At 43.1% G+C, this 20257-nt stretch overlaps 1 protein-coding gene across 3 annotated transcripts in view; it reads right to left on the bottom strand.

Annotated features, from left to right (window-relative positions):
• The window catches only part of TTYH3 (tweety family member 3), a 75904-nt gene that overhangs the window by 1636 nt on the left and 54011 nt on the right, over positions 1–20257 (bottom strand). Inside the window, exons 8-14 of one of the 3 annotated variants that reach the window (XM_075104867.1) lie at positions 12870–12925; positions 11508–11600; positions 11296–11388; positions 10414–10550; positions 8242–8418; positions 7234–7309; positions 5047–5148 (exon numbers count right to left, since the gene is read on the bottom strand). In XM_075104867.1, the coding sequence (XP_074960968.1) occupies positions 5068–5148; positions 7234–7309; positions 8242–8418; positions 10414–10550; positions 11296–11388; positions 11508–11600; positions 12870–12925 (713 nt within the window). In that variant the 3' untranslated portion in view covers positions 5047–5067. The remainder of the gene's footprint in view (positions 1–5046; positions 5149–7233; positions 7310–8241; positions 8419–10413; positions 10551–11295; positions 11389–11507; positions 11601–12869; positions 12926–20257) is intronic. The other 2 variants (XM_075104868.1, XM_075104869.1) reach the window with 2 other exon arrangements.

Raw genomic sequence — 20257 nt, 5'->3', positions numbered from 1 at the left:
AAACCCACAACACACGTCCATCCTCTCTTAGTCATGTTGTTGCTTTCAACCATGCCAGAAAAGGAGGTTGAAAAGAACATGGGCGTACACTGCACTTTTTCTTTGCGTTTTATGGCAATGACGGTGTCAGAAAACTGCATGCATCACAGATGGGCAGTTTGAAAGAAAAGTGTGGAAGACTTTATGCCCAAGAAAGAACAGACCCTGTCAGACTGGAAACAGGCTGCCATCAAACAAGATGACCTTTGCTAACAGTTTTCAGATGGGTAATAATCTACTGTGGCTTGGGATCCAACCTGTGTACCATGCAGCAGTAGACAAGATTCCAGCTTGGGGGTGAGAAAAGAAAGTCAGAAAGATGAGAGGTTGTTTTGGGTGGGGAGGATTATTTTTTCTTATTTTCTTTTTTGTTTCAAGCAAGGTAATCCAAAACAGCTCCCAGAAGCTACTCAGGTAACATATGCCATTCAGCTTTGAATAACAAGCTGAAAAGCATGTAAATATTATCCAGCAGTAAGAACAAAAGACTTTGCCTCTTTATGCCAATGTGTTCAATGCCTTTATCGTGACCACATTACCGCTTCTGGGATTCTGCTACCATGATAGTAACAACCAAGCAATGAGGACAGACATTTTATTCCTCTTTTTATACCAGCTGGAGCTTGAATTATTCTATAATACCCACATTTTACTTCCCAAGAGTGCCCTTCAGCATACTGACTTTTTATTACCTTTAAAACCGAACCACATAAAATAGCTGGTTAAGCTGGCAAAGAGACAACTAAAAGGCAGTTCCACACCAGGAGGAATGATTTATCTTGCCCACTGGGAAAGAACATTATAAGACATCTCTAGGCTCTCAAAAGCTCAGCTGTCCAAAGGGGTTTTCAGAGAATTAACAGTATTTTATCAGTTTTCCTTCAAAGACTGACCCAGGCTGAACCGCCACACAATAGAAGAGAGAATCTGCTCTTTTGGCAGAACTGACCCCATTGGCACAAGATGAAGACACCTGTGGCTTATTTGCACACTCATCTTTTAGTGTCTTCCATAATTGGAAAACTTTTTACAGAACATGGATCTTAACATAAAACTCTGGCCCAGAAATGGCATCCATATTTAGAAGACAAAGGGTTCATCTGTTCTATCTCTTTTTAAGATGTATTTTTGTCAGTGAGAAGGAAAAAGGTAGAAAATATCAAGCTGAGCCAGTTTAAGGACTGTATTGTATACAGTTTATTAAATGTGATTACTGTTTCAGAACTAAAGTTTAGGGCATATTGAAACATATGAGACTAACCCAACAGGCTCAGGGACGCCTAGAAGTCAAAGAACTTTCTCATAGACTAAGTAGGGCACATTTCAGGTAGTGCAATGCTGAGATTACCAGCCAAAATTCACGCTAAGAAGAGGGTCTTAGAAGGAAAAATGCATTCAGTTGCTCAGTTTCCATTTGTATTCTGTCTAGTCACATGTGATAGGAGATGAGTATGAACAGAGAATGTCCATGTGCCAAGGTTTTGTAAGAAGTACTCGGAAAAAAATCTCAGATCATGGAAGGTCATTGTGCATCTTCCTGGACAAATCGTATAGGTTCAGCACACAACATACAACATCAACTTTCTTTTGAGCATTAAAATCAAGAAAGGCCACTTGATGAACTGCATGTCCAGGATGTACAAAGTACACCCAGCATGGAGGGAGAAGTTGAAAAGAATTTACTCCTTCCTCCATCAAGAAAACACCCCACTGTTGTTTAAGGTCACTAAAACAAAGTAATCAGGAGCACTAGATTTGGACAGTCAAGCAGAGGGCATTTTACATTCAAACCTACCTGCAATCCACAAGGACCAAACCAAGACTCAGAGTAGTCAGAGTTAGGGCTGATGTTCTCTCCTTAAGTCAGGATTTTTGTGCCTTTTTACCTTTTCCCATTATAGTTTGAACAAGTTACTCCTTCTGTTAAAGTATATTTTTAATGACCATGATAAGTATGATTGAAACCTGGAAGTAGAGAGCTAACATTTCACTGTGCACCTCTCATAACTAGCACAGCTCTGTCAGTGTGCACTGGATCTTCAGTCACTGCATTAGACTCCATGCACGAATGCTTTGCTCCACATGCTGTTGACTCTAGTTCCTTATCCAAGTCCTTCAGTGCATCCTCTGCTGGGAAGCAGAGGAAAGATGCTGTGAAGTACACAGATCCCAAAATCTGGGCAGGCCAGCAGATGGAGATGTATCAGCAGACACTTGCCATTCACATGGATATGAAACCAAACTATTATCCATAGTTAAAATAACTAAGTCTTTAGCTCCTTTAAAAAGTAATTCTAAAGACTTAAAGCCTGAGCACAGTTCAGAGCTAAGGAGGTCTTGGACTCTATGCTGTGGTAACCTGGATACAGTGTGCGACACAGCTATAAGGTATACAGTTGCATTTAGTTTCCTTTAAAGAGGAGCTTTCATAGAAGGTTAAAGAACATGCACAATGCAGTCATTCTTCCAGTACTCTCGCTGGAAGTACCCATGTGCCTGGAGACCCTCATTTACCCTTTCAAAAACAGCACAGAGGACAAGTTTCAACCCATACCTTCACTGTCTGCTACCCTAAAAAGAGTACCTAAAAGACTTCTTGTTACTGTTTCTCCTGGTGGCTTGTTGCTATTCAACACAGCAGACCTCTCAGTCACTTACCAGTCACCTAGAACAAACGCAGCTGATTGCACACAAGTTTTATTTTTGTATTTCTCTAAAGAAAGAAAAAGTCTCTCCTTCACATTCAGACTTGTTGAGGGTATAAACTTTCATGGGTATGGTTTGCCAGCACATACTAGTTAGGTGCTTAACACATATAGCTTGTGTACAAAGGAATCATTGGTTGAAAAAAAATTAATAGGAATAATCAGTCAATGTTAGAGACAGTAAGTTCTACCAATTCCTGTGAACTGTGCAGACCCCGAGTACCTCACAGCTAACTGAGCTATGCTGGAAGATGACTTAGGATATGAAACCCTGACCCCAAGTATAAACCATTTACTATTTGTAGTTAAAACACATGCATATATCTGTCTTCAGCTATCCAGACTTTGATTCCCTGCCAGAGTTATTCAGGTAATCTAATAAAGACTAAAGCTTCTGGATTCAAGTTCTTAAGGGTTGATCTCAAATAGCTAGAGCACAGTAAACACACAGGGTTTGGTATCATTATGTATGGGAGGTACAAGATGCAGGGAAACAGCCAATTCCAGCCAGTGGGTTCTGAATTCAAAGGGACTTAAGTTTTTCAAGTCAAAAGAACAAAGCTTCTGATTGTTTTGTTTATTTTTAAAGTCTTGGAAAGAATGCAATGCCTTTTTCTTAGCCCTGCAGAGAGCCACATTAAACTCTGGGTGTGATCTTCAGTAAACAGAAGACAGTGGAGACTGAGATCAGGTCATGTTTCAGCCCAGAGGAGATTTCAAGTCCAGAATTAAGACACTAGAATTTCCCCCCGCCGCAAGCAATAGATTATTTCATGGAACAGACCCATCTAACATTGCTACAATACCACCTGCAGGAATCAAAAAGCAGAAAAAACACCATAAACTGATGCCCCAGAACAGTCTTTGCAAGGCTTAAGAGAGAAGAAAGTTGTGCCCCTTTCAAGGGTACTAGCACCATGCTTCAAGACAAGTTTGTTTGCATTCATGCACTATGGCAGAGGGCATCAAGACACCCAGTTCAGACAGTACCCTTCGCAGCATGTCACAGGGCAGGCAGACAAATGGCAAGAGGCAGCAAGGATGCAGACCAAGCAGCAACATGACAGAAAGGAATCCAATGCAAGGTTGACAAAAATCCCAACAAGAACGGCAGAAAAGAAGGAACAGCAGCTTTACAGACATGTATTTCTGGGAACAGAATGTAAGATACGGGTCATTGATTTCATGAGCCAAAAGCAACGGCCCCTCTGCTCCAGCTGGAACCATCACCTTCCAGTTACTGTGTGACTGTAGTTCCCTTGACAGAGCACTGTCCTTTGTATCAGGTGAGTTGCCTGGTAGCTCTAATTATACCTATATTCAACCAAGCTAAAAAACTACAAGGCCTAATGCAGGCCACCTACTCTTTCTGTAGGCACGTGGCTTTGTCATAGACAACTCTGAGAAAAGAAAAACTGGCTATCTTAGAGAACACCAGCAACTACATCCCATTAGGAGTTCAGACAGTGAAATGGTACTAGGAGGGCCCTGTTCACAGAACTTGTGGGACATAAATGGGATGACTTGGACACACAGAGAACAAACAAAACAGTAAAAGGTTTTGAAACAGAATGAAACAAATCTGAGTGCTTATGTCTGGACCCTTGGAAGTGTTTTTTAAACTTGCTCCTTTCTGACTTTAAATGCAAGGATAAAAGGAGAAGCTGCACACAGATCTAACAGGCAATGAAGTAACTCTTCAGGACAGGCCACCGTTACCAGCTAGGATCTTTCAAGAAATTAAAAATCCTACTGAGGAGCTTAAAGCTTGTGGCAGGTTTCGGGCCTGTGCTGTTATGACCAGTCAAGACAAATGGAACAGCTTAGGCCTCAAGGGAAGTCAAAAGCTGAATTAAGACAACCAGTCACAACTGAAAAGCTGCTAGTGGGTTCTCTTTACTTCTAGAAAATGGCTTTTTGTCATGGGAGAACCTGTATTCTGCATTTGAAAGGAAAGGCTAGTTCTACATCTGAGCAGCACTGAGTACTAAGTGTTCAAGCTGTTCTCAAGTGTGGACTCTGAGTTAAAGCTGCTGGTAGTTAACCTTTGTGAGGCATGGGTGCCTATAACCCTCACAACGTGCACCAGAAGCTTTTGCAGGGTTGATACTGCTCCTTAATGCTGCACCAGAGCAAAACTAATTTTAATTTTAACCCTTGGCAGGAGGGAATGGGGTGGGAGGTGCAGAGGAAAGGAATGTGAAGAAATAAAAGGCACTGGCCTGGGATAAACAGTGCAGGGATGAAGGGAGTGGTTGGGAGTGGAGAAGGGGTTGAGCAAGAAGGACCTTTTTTCCAGTACCTGTTCCATTTGCGGGCGCTGTTACCAGTATGTCCGTGCACTGTCCGAGGGCTTAAGCTGCCAGCTCATATGGCTGCTACTGTCCATGGCAGCCAAATACAACTGTGATGACGCAAGAAAGAGAGAGAAAAAGAGAGTGCAGCCTCAACGTGCATGAAAAACACAGTGCAAGCAAGTGAAACGCTGTGGTGTGTGTCAGTGACAAGGTGTGCTCTACCATCTTAAGGGAATAGCCCTATGGCAAGAAGGAGAAAACAGAAGGAATGAGAAGGGAAAAACAACAAACAAACAAAAAGCCAGGAAAGTAACGGACAAACAATGCAGCAGGATCATCACATCTTAATTTTCACCATCTGTTCACAGAAAGCTAAATGGAATATATCAGCTCTGTCCACCCCTCTCCTCCCTCCCAAAAAGAGGCAGGGACACGTGCATTGGTATTCCCTTCTCATCTCTCTCCTCCCACAGATGATTTGCTATGAAAAATTACAATTTCTTCTGCTTCAGTATGGCCTCAGCCACCTGCTATAGAGAGCTGCAAATATGAAAATCCCAGAAAAGCCCCCATCCCTGCTGCCTGCCAATGAGAGTAGATAATGTTTTTCTTCTCTCCACTGCCTGTCTACTATGCTCCTCCAGAAAACATATTTATCCTATAGCCTGTTTCTTGTCTTATCTAGGGAAAGGCTCCCTTTGTCTATAGGTTCAGCGCTGCACTGTCCTCCTCCCCCAGCTCCTGCATTTTCCTATAACCCATATTGACGGCTGCCAAGTCAAGTTACTCTGAAAAAAATCTCATCTTTATCTACTCTTAGAAACCAGCCTAAGGCACCAGGACTCAGATTTCCCCTCAGGGTATTAATGCAAAAAGCTACTGAAGAACCAGGGAACTTATTGCATAACTAAAGCCCCTGCAGAAGGGAGTGTGCTTTCTCTGAAGCAGAAGAGCTGTAGGGGATGGGGAAGCAGGACCTTGGTCTACAGACGTTGAATGAACACATGCCTTGGCAGTACCAGAGGGACAGTGCTCTTCCTACAACAGAAACACCAGTAGTAAAGCATTTGCCACACTGTACTGTGCACGGCACATCAGCATTTCTTGTGAGGACCACCATGTGTGGCTGAGAGCAGATAATACTACCAGAGCTTGCGATCAGATTACCACCAGGGATAAGAAAAAACTGTGTCTAGCCAAGTACAGAGACAAGGATCAACTCTCCACTTTTCCACTTTCTGTACAGGAAGAGGAACTGGTCCTTCTGAAGTAAAAACATGAACGTGATGTCCTCTTTTCCACTGCAATTCCTACTCCTCCATCCTCCAAGCATCTCTTTCTCCCCTTCCCATGAAGTTGAACCATGCACCACAGAGCATATTTTCTTTACCTATACCTGAAGACTGGTTGATTATTAGGCCTGCTACTACTCATCCTCTGTAATCACACCACCAAGTGAGTGAGCACTGCGATGTCATGTTCTCCAAACTCTGGTGTAAGGCAGGCTTACAGGATCCAGTGTAGGAAGGCAAGATTCATCTAGTTCTCACACAGACATGAAGGCAAACCCATGTTTTATCCAGCATACAGAAATGGCTATCAGGCCACTCCAAATACCAAAACCTTCCATGAAAGTTTTTTTTGTTTTCCTCCATAGGAAATTAAATACAAAAATAGATTCTAAAGAAAGTAAAAGATTTGTTAAAGAAAGATTTTTAAAAGAAAAAATCTCAACAAAAAATACAGGTTTCATTCTACCATCTCTTTAGGGCAGATTAAGGAGAGAGGTTCAGCGATAACTCTGAATTTACTATTTTAACAAGCTTCTTTTTAAACTTGAGGAACCAATGCCACAGATAGCAAGTACGCTGCATGCAAGTGAATCATCCTGCTGAAGTCACCCACCAAGATACTCATGCACTTCAGTGGTGGCAGGACTGGGCCCATAGGATTACCAGTGTTAATAGATTGAGTTTTACTCTTTTTATGTGCAAAGTCTCAAGTAGCATAGCAGGGCTTTATTCTCCATGGCAGGTGACACATGGCCTGTGTCACCTATTCAAATTGCTGCCATTTATGGGCCAGATCCTGTGTTTGGCTGCACAATCAGCTCCCTTGAGAGTATACGGGAGTGGTAAATGTGTATTCCCCAAAGTTGCTGAAGCAGAGAGGAGCAGTAAAGAGAGACTTACTGAGGGAGGTGGGGACTCCCGGCCAATGAGCGGGGTATTCTCGCAACGGGGGTTCTGGAAATTTGCATTCTGGCTCCTAGGAAAGGAAGACACACATGGTAACAAGGGGTATGTGCCATGCTTCTCTGGGGAAGGTCTCTGATGGTGATGAGGGCCAGAGCATATGCACCCCCAGGACTACTGTATCACACCAGTTTCCCTCAAAGCTTTCCTTATAGGCCAGGTGGATCCCTTTTTTCAGACACAGGCACAAAACTAGCATTATTTTCCTCACATTAAGCACTATCTTTACACTCTTACTCAGAAGGGCCCACACTGAATCATGTCAAGTGATTTAAAAATAGGTCCGTGAGAAAATCTGCCTCCCTGCAGCATCAGAACTGCCAAGCTGCAGAAATGGAGATAAAATGAGGACAAACTCTACGGGGAAGAACAAAATGATGTGCCAGCCTTAAAAAGATGGGCCCTAAAGGTAGTCCAAGTGTGATCAGGGTTAGGCACTTCCAGAGAAAGCTCTGAAGATCCCACCTGGACTAGGTAGCTCTGGACTGCAACAGATGTCAGAGCTGACTACAAATATTGTGGAAGGACAGAGCCTGCAGGTTTTGTCTTGGCTCTCGGTCTCTCAGGAGGCTTAAAATCTTCTGGCAAGACTGTTCTGTCTGAAGATTAAGTCTTTTTGTTATCAGAATCATCATGTAATAAGGACCCCAAGCAACACTTTCCTACTTCTTTCCTCTAGACATTTCTAAACCCTGCAGGACAAAGCTGTTCACATTTTGGAGCTTGCTGTCTAATACAACTCTTTCTACTGCAGCACTTTTAAGCTATTCTCTTCTCCCAGTAGATGCCAAATCAGGAAACATGCCTTTTGACACTTTGGACAAAATCCTTCAGCACTTTGTACAGCTTGGTTGAAAGTACCAGCCTCGCAGCACTTCAACAACAGAAATCGGAGTGAAGCAACCTGGACAAGCTGCAATACAGCCTTCTGGTCAGGATACTCACATGTACTCTGTGACGGGAGCATTGCTGACTGTGTGTGCTGCTGCTGGAATGCTGGTCTCACTGCCATAACTACTCCCACAGCTATAGAGGCTGGGCATGTGCACTCTATAAAGATTATCATGTGTTTGTCTACTCCCTTGAGCAGCTGATTCTTCTTCCCCATCATCATCTGAGCTTCTGCAAGAAGGAGAAAAAGTTCTTCCTAGAACCCTACAATTACCCCACATGTGGGGTTTGCAGGAAACCATGGTAATCCTAGGAACCTCCCAACCATCTTCCACACCTCCACATTTATACCCATTTGGGATACCTCAGGGTGGCAGTGTCAAACACAGCCTACACCACAGTGACTCAGACCTCCCACAGATACCATCTGGACTTTTACACTGTGTGATCCCCTACAGTCTCCCTACGGTCTTCTCTCAGGGCTTGGCAGACAGCACAGTTCTGCAACTGCCCAGTCATGCAACCAAAGGATGGACACACATCTGAAATACACAGCACTTAAAAAATAAGAGAGGCTGTGGAGATGTAGGGCCATACACCCCACAGAAAGCATCCATTTGTGTCCTTTTGTTTCTTGTAGCCCTGTCCAAAAAGCTTTTAAGGATAAGTCTCTAGACTTCTCCACACCCCCGTTCTGGTTACAAAAGGTCTGCTTCAGCTTCTAGAAAATCTCAGAAGTCTTTACAGAGGCTAAGTTGCAACATCTGTGCCTAAAGGCTTTATTCTCTAAAAAAATGTCAGGATTTTAAATCAATTTGATGCAGAGCAGAGCTCTTTGCCAGCTGGTTGGTTCCTTCCCCGCTTCCCATAGTATCTCTTGTCCCTCCTATTTAATACACACTGTTATTTTACCTCCCTAATTATGGGATGAAGCACGAAGGTTCGAAATACATTTTAACGACGTTTGACAAAAGCTAGTAAAAGGTTTTACAGGAAGAACTTTGTTGCTGGGGGGACAGCATGGCCATCACTAGAACATCCCAGTCACTGCCTGCAGCTTCTGTACCACAAGGTGGCACTGAAGATTTATTCAGGGAATTGCAGCCTGCACAGCCTCTTACTGGCAATAAGTATGGCATCCTCCACTTCCCAGAGGGAGGCAGAGGAAGAAGCGGTGCTCCAGGGAATGCAAGAGGGAATCCTTCAGTTCGCAGCAGCAGCCTAAGCCTGCTGGGGTTGGCAGCAGCCCACATGGAAGGCAGCACATGAGGTAACACTGTGTAAACCTTTTTCCTTCAAACAGGCAGACTACCATTCTCTTCTTGATAATGCCTCTGCAGCTGCATGTGGAAGAGGTAAGGAAACAGCCATTTTCTTAAATGTTGTTCTGACGCATTTCCCAAGGCTTTCTCTATGGGCACTGTAGGCCTGGCAGGCTCTGGCTTCCTGCTATTGTTCAGGATGTTCCATTTTACTTTGAACCTTGAGCCTCAGCTTAGACCACAAAAATCATGTTTCAGGACCACAGAAAAGAATTTGCTGCACAGTCAACTGCTCTTCTTCAGGAAGAAAAAAAACCCACTCAAAGTTATTTTAATAGGTGCATGTGGTGTAGCAGCCAGTGAAGCAAGGGTTTGCTCACGACTTACTGGTCAGCACGGTTACCACCATTACACTAGTTCCAAACAACTCTGCTGTTAGATGATTGCCACCAGTTTGCAAGTATCTCCTCTGCCCATGCTATTGCCAGCAAGACAGTTGCCGGTTTCTATTAGCTATGCTAGTCAGTCACCCCAGAGTGAGCAAAACCAAGAAAGGCAAGTGTGAACTGCTTTTCATTCCAATCTTCTTCCCCATACTAGAACAAAATGCCTTAAAGCCATGCAAGAGAATAGGTACTTTACAGAGATGGCACATAGTTCAAGCATTACCTTTCTCTACAGCTATAATCACTCATCTCTGATTTGACTCATAGTACTACAGCGTACTGAATACTCTGCACACATAGTATCCCAGTGCAATAAGGTTCAGATGTAAATATTAACCACAACCAGAGCAAAAGCCAATAGTTTTTCTTCAGTTGGACCTGTGCTTATAAAGCCTCATCCCTCACACTCCTGGGATTATATGGGAAAGAGCTCCATATGCTCATGGGCACAAATCCAATAGCCAGTCTTCGTTAGGAAAGAACTCTACAACGCTACAGGATCTAAACCCTCTCTATACCTCTTTTGCTGCCAAGTGTGTGGGACACTGCACACAATGGAACTGAACATGAGAGCTGTGACGAAGGAGAATAGAACCAGGTAGATGAGGCCTTCCACTCCATCGTAGCAAAAGCCCGTCAAAGCCTGGACATAATCCTGGAAAGAAATGAACAGAGTTTCATGATCACTAAAGAGTTAACACTGAGCTCTAATTCAAAAGCCTTTCCCTTGGACTCCGTTCTCTGAAACGAGTTACAAGATTGTAGTCCCTCTTCCAGAGCATACTTCTATTTTAATTTTGGGATCTCAAGTGATTTTTGTAACTGATCTTAACCCTTAATTCCCTTCATAAAGCCCAACTCTTACAGATGTGGTAATAGGTTCAACCCCACACAATAAGAATTTAAAAGAAAAAAGAAAAAAGCCAAGACAACCTTATGTACCCTACTTAAGATACCACATTTTTTTATTATGCCTCTCAGCTCTCTCACTATGTCCCATTGCCCAAGAATACAAGCATGAACTATCCGTTTCTCTACCTTCAGAGGCACACCTAAGGCAACAGTTAGCCCATGCTATACTGCAGCTATAAGGCATTCCACTCCATGGGAAAGGCAACAAGCTACGTGCTACAGAAAAAAACCTGAAAGCCCCTGAAACCTTAGGGCTGCAGCTTGTAGATGTATAATGGCATGTTATCTAGTTTCCTATGTTGATCTTTAAACAGAAAGCTAGCTTGATCCAAATTCCCATTCTCCTTTCTGCTGGAGTCAATCAGTAAAAACAGTTTACAACAACTTTGGCACACGAGAGATTTGAAACTCCAAAATAATCAGTACGGTACAGGCTGTACACCCTTCTTTGTTTTTTCGTAGCTCAAGCCCAGTTATTGAATACTCACCAAATGCAGACTCCGACAGTCTACTAATGCTGTCAGTTGCTGCAAGTTGATCTCTGTTGAATTTAATACCTCCTGGATCCGAGTAAGATACTCCTGTAAGCAACAAGCTAGCAATTACAGCAAGGAAATGGCTTAGCAGGAGCTGATCTTGGGCTTTGTACAAGGGTAAGGGAAGACAGAAAGCAGAGGAGAGCAAACTTGGGGAGAGTTACCTTGGAGGTGGGGTATTCTCTAGTTGCTGACCTCATGAGTTCCATAACATCATCCTGCATTTCCACCAGAGCCTTGTGACTTCCTGACAGCTTCTGCTCAACACAAAACATGCAATGTTTCAGCAATTCAAGCCACGTGAATCAAAAGAATTCCTGGGAAATAAGAGCTAAATCCTGCTCCCAAATACTGAAGCATCATCTGTATGAATGGTACCAGTTAAGGAGGTCTCAACTGACATGGGTGCAGCTGTGATAGGGTTAAATTTTACTTTTACCAGCCTGGAAGAACTACAGACAGAAAAGGAGAAGGGAAGGGAAGAAAGCAAGCAAAACACATACACACACACAAAAACTGTACACACAGCTGGGGCAGCTCCAGGACAGAGGGGAAGGAGAAAGAAAAGACAAAAAACACTCCTGTTCTTACCACAGACCACAGCTGGATTTTCCTACTAAATCAGATAGCTGAGAAAGACTTAATGTTAACACTAGAAATTGTTTGTATTGGGGTACAGCCTTCACATCCCATTAAATGCATTCCCCTTAAAGCATCCATGGGAATTTCACATGCAATAGCATGTCAGAGAGTATACTGAGCAACCAGAAATGCAACAGATGGCAATGGTGCATCATACCACAGCTTGAAGTGTTCTTACCCCACCCTTTAAAACAGAGGAAGACAAGACTTAAAAAATCCTAAATATAAATGGTGAAGCAGCTGGTGTCTGCCAAACGGTGGGTGGTGTGGGTTCATTCTGGCCTCTGATACATAAGACAAAGTTTGGGATGGGCCCAGGTGCTGTTCCTCGGCCCCCACACAAAAGAATAATGACTCATTTATACTTTAGGATACAAACTCTTCAACATCCAAGAGATTTAAGAGGCGTATGTGAGAATCACTTCCTCACCCACAGAAGTGGCTGCATTTTGGGAGTGGAGTGTTGCCACTGTTTAACCCAAAAGAACCTTCAAGAGAAGATTCAAAGCAGAAGTATGTAGTTTCCCACCCTTGCATTTATTGGGCGTGCTCTGTCTCCACGTTGCTGCCCTTAGAAGAGTGCCATGTAAACAGAGGTACCATGAACAAAGCCACGGTCCTCACCACATCACATATGGGCCTCTCTAAGAGGGCATCCTGGACCTGAAGCTATACAGGTAGAGACGAAGGTGGGAAAAGCTGCTCATTAAATCACAGTGCCACCTCTTGCATAGCTGGAATGTAGCTACCAAAGCTTTCCCAACAGGTGGTGTGCTCTAAAGCCAACACCTTGCAACTTGCCGCATGCTGGCATCAGAAGCCTTTAACCTATACCCTGCAGAATGCTGAGAAGGGGTGAAGGGAGCTTGGATGCTTACACTCACCTGCTGGAAAGGGTTGGGGTAACCAGCACTACAGGTAATGTAATAGCGGAGAGTATCTACAAAGACAAAAGAAAAGAAAGTCATGCTAGATATAAAGTACTGCAAAGCTGGAACAACGTGACTGCCACAAGGGAGGTGTTAAGTTCTGAAAGCAATACAGAAAATGAAAATGCAATACAAATTGAAATATTTCCCTGTCTCCATGTAGGATTACAGTTGCATGGATAGCACTAGAGAAAGGGAAGTAACCGGCCTTTGGGGAGAAAGAGATCTGATTGTTTTGGAGGGATTTTTGTTGTTGTTGTCTGGGGTTTGGTTTTTTTTTGTTTTAACAGCCCCACTTTTAACTTTTAACTTTTTTTGTTTTAACTGCCCCACTTATATAGTTCAGTGAGCCATCAAAAAAGTTTTATTCAGAAGTCAGCACTATCTGCAGTATGACTGTAAGGCAAGACCTTAGCCTAGGATCCAACATCCAAATAGATGTTTAATTTCTGCAGCTTCCAAGTGTCAGAATACCAACCTATGATCACTGGAAGCAACCAGAGGTACAGACCACTGCCTTGGGTGCATAGCGAAGGAGACAACTCAACTTACAGGCAATTCAGTTCACCGGCCACAAAACATTAGCACAGGATGGGTAGTAGTGGTGACATAAATACAGGCTGCTATCAAAAATACCTGTGGAAGCACACCATTGGGCCAAAGACAGTGCAAACATACATCTCTATGCTACTACAAAGCTGAATGTACTGCTTCCTCAGTGTACAAATTCAAGTGTTTTAAAGAAAGAAAAAAAACCCAAAAAACCTCTTCGCAACGGAGGATCCTTCTATCCCATTCAGGAGAAACTGGTTTTAGGTGGTGTTCTGTAGAAGAATGTAAGAAAGCCCTCTTCATTCAAGAAAATCATAACTTTTGGTAATATTTCCTAAAAATAGTATCACTAAAAGCAAGTGAGGAAATGGATGGAATACCACAAGTTCTTGTCTTTCTGACATGTACTGAGGATGGACAAGTAAATAGTAGTCTGTTTTCTCATGGTGTCACTTGCACACAATTAGATTTTAATTAGATGCTTTAATTAGACTTTAACTAAAAGAGTATGCCATTTGTTTTGCACCCTTCTTTTGAATTCTGCAAAAAAAAGTTATTTTGGTATTGAGTCAACGCTGCAGACTTCATCAGGAAGGAAAGCTCTTGCCATGTATTAGGATACCAGCAACACATTATCTGTTCAAGGGACCTCAGATCATTTGCTGGTAACATTCCAAAAGTTAGTCTTAATACTGAGTAGCTCTATCAGTAATCGCAGCAAGGTGAGGATGTACTTGTAAAGTTCCAGAGAAGACTGTTACAGTGCTCTGCTAGCAGCATCACCCATTTCCAGGCCTGAAGACAGTTTTATTTCTCCCTGTTCAGATGCGTACGAAACCAGCCTTGCGCCCTCATTAGCCCTCCATACTACTACACCAACTGCCAGTGTACACAAGTTACAAGTATCAGGCTTTCCCCTACTGTTCTCAATAATGCTATTGAGGGAGGGAGCTCTGAACAACTTGATCATCCAAATACTTTTAGATTATTTCTCAAATATTTACAATTCCTCTTCAGATGAATGGGAGTGCGTCAGCTCAGCAAAATCCAGGGTGAAGTTGGCTTGGTAAAGATGACAAAAGCCCCAAAACACACATACACTCTGCATTTCCCTCCCCACTAGTATCCTTTTCTCCATTCCTTTTAGTCTTCTGTCTGTGACTTTCAGCAACACGTATTCCAGACTGCAAAGGTATTCTAGTCAGTCCCAACTCAGAAATCAGTAAAATGCACAACCACAAGTGAGCAGAGCTGTGAAGGAAGCAGACCTGACTGTATTCTGACTCTGCCACACTTCCCATAAATATTGAATGCACCTTTCGGCAAGCCAACACGCTGGAGACCAAGTGTTACAACAGACTGTCAGCTCCTGCACACTGGCAATGCAACCTGACAGCTGTTATTTATAATTCATTAGCCTACTTTGGGGCAGCTTCTGCCAGCTGCTCCATCTGCATCCCCCCCGTCACCATTCAAGTCCTTCTCTGGGATGACTTACCTCTCCCAGCCAAGCCAAGCCTCTAAACAGCAATTAGCAAAATCTGGGAAGATAGGAGGGCAGCAAGAACTGCTTTGTGTGCCTCACTTTGGGCAGACCACAGAAGTGACCATCCACAACTACTGAGCCAAGGAAAGGACGGCTCCTCCCAGGCTCATAAATCACACTCAATGGCTAAGCTAAAAATGGATGAAAATGCACCTATGCTGAAAGAACAGCATAGCAACAGCAATCCACAGCATCATACAGAGTCACCTAAAGGAGCTGTGATCTTGTCCCCTATTTATTTTAAACCACCAAACCACTAAAAATTTCTCTTAGGCTTCCACAGTGGTATCAAGTTTGCATCGCCTTTATAGGTGCATTAAGTTGTATGACACACCGCTAATACAAAGCTCCAGAAATGTTTTTTCAGGGCCTTCTGGATCATCCCTGATTGACAGATGGCAGATGAGCATTCCTGATATCATCATAGTTTGCAGCTTGTAAACCCAGGATAAAGATTGCTGTTACAAGTGAAGTGAAAAGCAGTACACTGAAATAAGTGCTTCCTTTGCTTCTCCCTGGAAGGCAGGATCAACAAGGCTTCACTGTGGTAGTGCTGGCTTTGCAGCTGACAAGTGTGACACTGTACATAAAACGTGCTTTCCAAAATGGCAAAGCCAGCAGGAGCGGCTTTCCCCTGCGCTGAACCCAGTGTGCTAATAGCTGTGGTGCTTTAAAGCTAAAGATACAATAGGCAGCGAAGCTGCTTTAAAGGGATTCTGTGCTGCAAAGCCTGCAAATTAAGAGGAGCATGACTCCTGCCTCCATACCACAGGCTGGGAAAGAGGAGAGTTTTAAACCTGGTGGAGGCTATCCTGTACAACAGCAAATCTCAAATTTCTGTCCAGAAAACAGCTATACTAACCCATCATTTGCACTCTGCTAATAGCTCCAGGCAATTTCTTTCTATTATTATCTTTCCAATGCATTTTCCTCTCAAGGAAAATTCTTGAAGGTTGGATCTGATTTTTGAAGCCGGCCTTTAGGCAATCTAGTTTATAGAGGAAGGGTTAGGCAGGGTCTCATCTGCAGCTGCCTGTGCCTGCTGTTGCTAGCAGCAATCCTCCTGACCCACTCTTAGTGCACAGGCACTGTGGGAGCAGAAGGCAGGGAAGGGAACTACCCAAAATGCTTTATTTTTGCAAAGTCTGTTTTTCCTAGAAAGGAAAGTAGAGCTGCCTACTAAAGACAGCTTCAGCTGCTAGAGCTACTTATTGCTTCTGCAACCATGGAGACTTACTATTCACTTCAAAGCTCAGCCAAAAGGCAAAAATGGCATTATGCACCCACCAAAAGGCAGCAAGAAGGTCTGTAGGGTAAAGATCAATCAAGAAAAAGAATCTAGTTCAAAAAAAAAACAAACAGCAACAAAACCCTCCACACCTAGAACAGCTTTTCGCAGCCCTTCATCTCTACTTGAGCATTCTTTAAGCAGCTTGCACACCCAGTGAGACTGGCTCTGTGGGTTCAGAGGAAGTTGAAGTATATTGCCTATGATGTCAAAGGAAGAAGTCCCTTCTGGCCAGGTCTTCTTGCCCAGGTAACATGTTCTCCACCAGGAGTTTTGTTTCCCTAAGGCAGCAGTCTAACAGCAAAGGGAAGTATCTGCATAACATTTATACTTCTCTCATATATGCCACTCTTGTACTGGTGAAATCAGTCATCGTGAGCTTTCAGCAAAGAGCTCGTAGCCATCCCACATGCCCTCCACTCAAAGCTTCCTGCTAATCAGGAGTCCAACAAAACCATGCAGCAAAACAGCTACTCAACACCAACATCAGCTCACCAGGGTTCTCAAGAGCACTTCTTTGGGCAAACTCTTTTCTGCAGTGCCCGCTAAGCCCAAGTAATGACTGTGCAACCACCACATGCCCTACATGAGGTTTTGACCCGACCTTCCTTCTAGAGAAGAAAGTGAGGTGGTGCTGGTGTCAGTTCTCCAATTAATTCAGCTCTGAGCTTCTAAGATGAGAGCTAATCAGTGAGAGGCCAATGATGAGGCTGTGTGCAACAAGAATGCTTGCTGCTTATATCTGAGCAGCTAAGTCTCAGCATCCAGACTGACCAACTTGGCTGCACCAGAGGTAAAAGGCCTCATTATCCATCCCCTGAGGTTTACATTTCCTTCAGATGAACCGAGTAGCTGTTCACCATGCAAATTTCTAGTAAGAGAATCTGGAGACAGCTATTCTTGTTGTTTAGACAAATTATGCCTTTGTATTTAATTTTATGCAATAAGTCATCTGATAACAACATAATATCAATGAAAGAGAATGAGACCAGAAGATGGCCTCCCGCTTTGAAAATAAACATCTTGGCTGCACCAAGTCTTTTTACTAGCAGCGGGAGCAGATTACACAGCCACTGTTCAACTCCATTGACTTTATCTCAATTAATGAACACTGGGCAAGTTAGGCACATATATCAGCCTCTTCTGCAAAATGATTTAAGTCTCTTCTCCAGGAAATCTGCATTAAGGCTCTTTGCCTCTCATTCCCCTTCCTTTTTTTAATGCAGCACATTTTATCTACAAAACAAGGACACCTCCTCTCCAGCTAAAAACACGACAGTAATAATGCACTTAATCAGATTGTTCTCAGCTCCATTAATTCTATTTAGATTTGCAAATAGCAATTAATACACGTACTGGAATATTAACATACTAGTTGCCCAGTATCCAAGATAGTTATTTTTCTGTGAAAACTGCTATAACCACTACCAACAAAAAACCCACTGCAAATATGCAAACCTAGGTGACTCAGTCCTAGCCTGAATGCCAGAGCATAGGGCTGGGAATATTACAACACATATTCAAAGACAACTAAAAGTAGTGATTAAAGGCAAAAATTGACCCAGAACTACAAAACTGCTTAAGATTACTTACTTATTAGTTCTTACATCCTTAAAAACAGATGGCAGCACCTAGCCTAGTATGCCATACCCCAGCACTGGCCAAAAGCAGACATCTAGGCAAGACTGAAAACATGAGTGCCCTCTCAGTTCAATTATAGCTCAAGTGTCTCCCAAGGTAAATGTGGTTCCTACATATATGGTAATTTCCAAAGGATTCTTCTTCCATGGACTACCTGAGCCCCTCCATCCATTCACACCCTCTCTCAGTCATCTCTCTTCTGAACTGAAAAATTCATGGTCAGATACAGATACAGTCTGGTGAAACTAGCTGGAGCAATCTTAAAGTGTTTCTGCCTCATCTGTCTATCCTGCTGTTAATGTTGGAGAGCATTACCCTCAAAGCAGAGGCAACAAACCAGAGAGTGTGAAAAGTCTGTACACTAGAGCTGGGAGCCTTCAAACAGGGCAGCTTCTTCCAAGAGGACAGCATCGATGCTGGCTCCCAGCTGCCTGCCCTGCCTACTCGAGCTCATTGCTCCAGTATAAATGGCCAACTGATCACAAAGCAGCTGCTACAATTCACAGCCAAGCATATTAAGGGATACCAACACTTACTTCAGACTTTTAAAGATGTTTCTAAGGAGCCATTATTGGGATTCAAGTGTCATTGAGTAGTGCCACACTGCAGTCCTCATGATGTGATTTTCCTTCCTGCTCAGGTGAACAGGACAGTCCCAACATCAGGGACCAAGAGCAATTTCTGTAGCTTCCTAATCATAAACTATGACACAGCAGTGAAAATCCACACAGGAAGGCAGAACATTGGATCATCTCCCAGCCAGCTGCCTAGTCCTATGGCAGGCTCAGAAGTTAAAATGATTTCCTTCTGAAAAAAAGGAAAAGATGCTCACGAACACTCAACGGCCGCCTAACAGCAGGGAGCTGACACACCAGCAACCCACGGAAGGGGCCACCCTTCCAACTCAAACCTGTGACAACACCTGCTCTTCCCCCTCTTCAGCATTTCACTTAGACCCATTCACTGTTATTTATGGAGCCTTAACAACTGTTATAACTGACAGTGCTGCCAGAACAGAGCCTGATTTCACCCGGGGGAGCTGACTGTCCCTGCCGGGGGAAGCAGAAGGAGGGACAGGAATGTCAGCCCTGCACTCACCGTTAGCATTCAAATGAATGATACTGATTAATGAAAAGCTGCAGGAGCCAAGGAGACAAGGACAACTGAAATGGAGAAGTAGCACAAAGGGGCATTTCTTCAGTTTCCTAGGGTCAATCTAATTGTTACCAAACATGCTCCAGAGCTGATTTGCATTAGCAAATTATTACAAGCACAGCTGGTATTAGCATCAGATATTTCCCCTTGGCCTCACTGACCCATTTATCTCCTTGAACAACTAGGAGACTAACTTGGTACCTGAAGCCAAATCTTCATCACCTTCACAGCCAAGAAAGAATTTTCATCTTGTGCAGTGTCAAACACTCATTCTCTTGCCTTTTGTATTTCTTTGCTACAAAGACCCTTATGTATTGAGCTGCCTGGCTCTATCCTCTCCTTCCTGGGAAATCAATAAATATGGCATTCCAAAAATAAACTCTAGGGTGGTGATATCAACCTCTACATATTCTTTTATACTACATTCTGCCTCCAGACATAAACATTTCTTATTGCTTCCAATCCCTGCATCCTCATGCCTGGCTACATACTTAATTCTCTATCAATTGCACAGCCAGAGGCAGCATTTGGCTAAGCGCACGGCCATACACTAGACCTTCTATACACAAAGCAAATATTCTCTGATTTCACTAAATAAGAACCAGGAAAACCACAAGTGGCTCTCTTTGCAAGTCAGTGTCATTGCTTATTTGTGTTTTATTATGCACAGAACTATACAGAAAAACTATAGGAGGAGAGAAGGTAGGGCGAAAGAAAAGTTAACTTTGTTATCTAAGCAGCACACTCAGTCCTGGAAAATACTTTTCCTTTTTCACGCTTGTGGTATCTCTGCTGGCAGGCACCCAACCACTTTTTTTTTGTTAAGTCACAGTTCTGAACCACTTTTGCCCCCCGGCGATCCAAATTGGAGGCACCCCTCAACTCACCAACCACTTTGGTCTAAATTAGGAGTAAACCAACCCAAAATCCAGCAGTGCTTCAAGCTGGATGCCACTGTGACGCAGGCATATTGCTTTAAATGGAACAGGATAAACAAAGCAACCAAAATACTGCATTTATAATGAAAAGGGAAATTCATACTTTTTGTGGCTGTTTCCATTCATTTACCCTTTAAATTAGCCTTAAAGAGACTCCTAATTTATAGCCACCATTAAGAGAAAAAAGTTATATATATTTGTTGATAATAGATACAAAAGTAAG

This window comes from Phalacrocorax aristotelis, chromosome 10 (genome assembly GCF_949628215.1).
Source record: "Phalacrocorax aristotelis chromosome 10, bGulAri2.1, whole genome shotgun sequence".
Taxonomy (NCBI): domain Eukaryota; kingdom Metazoa; phylum Chordata; class Aves; order Suliformes; family Phalacrocoracidae; genus Phalacrocorax; species Phalacrocorax aristotelis.
This window is presented reverse-complemented; position numbering and strand designations above follow the sequence as displayed.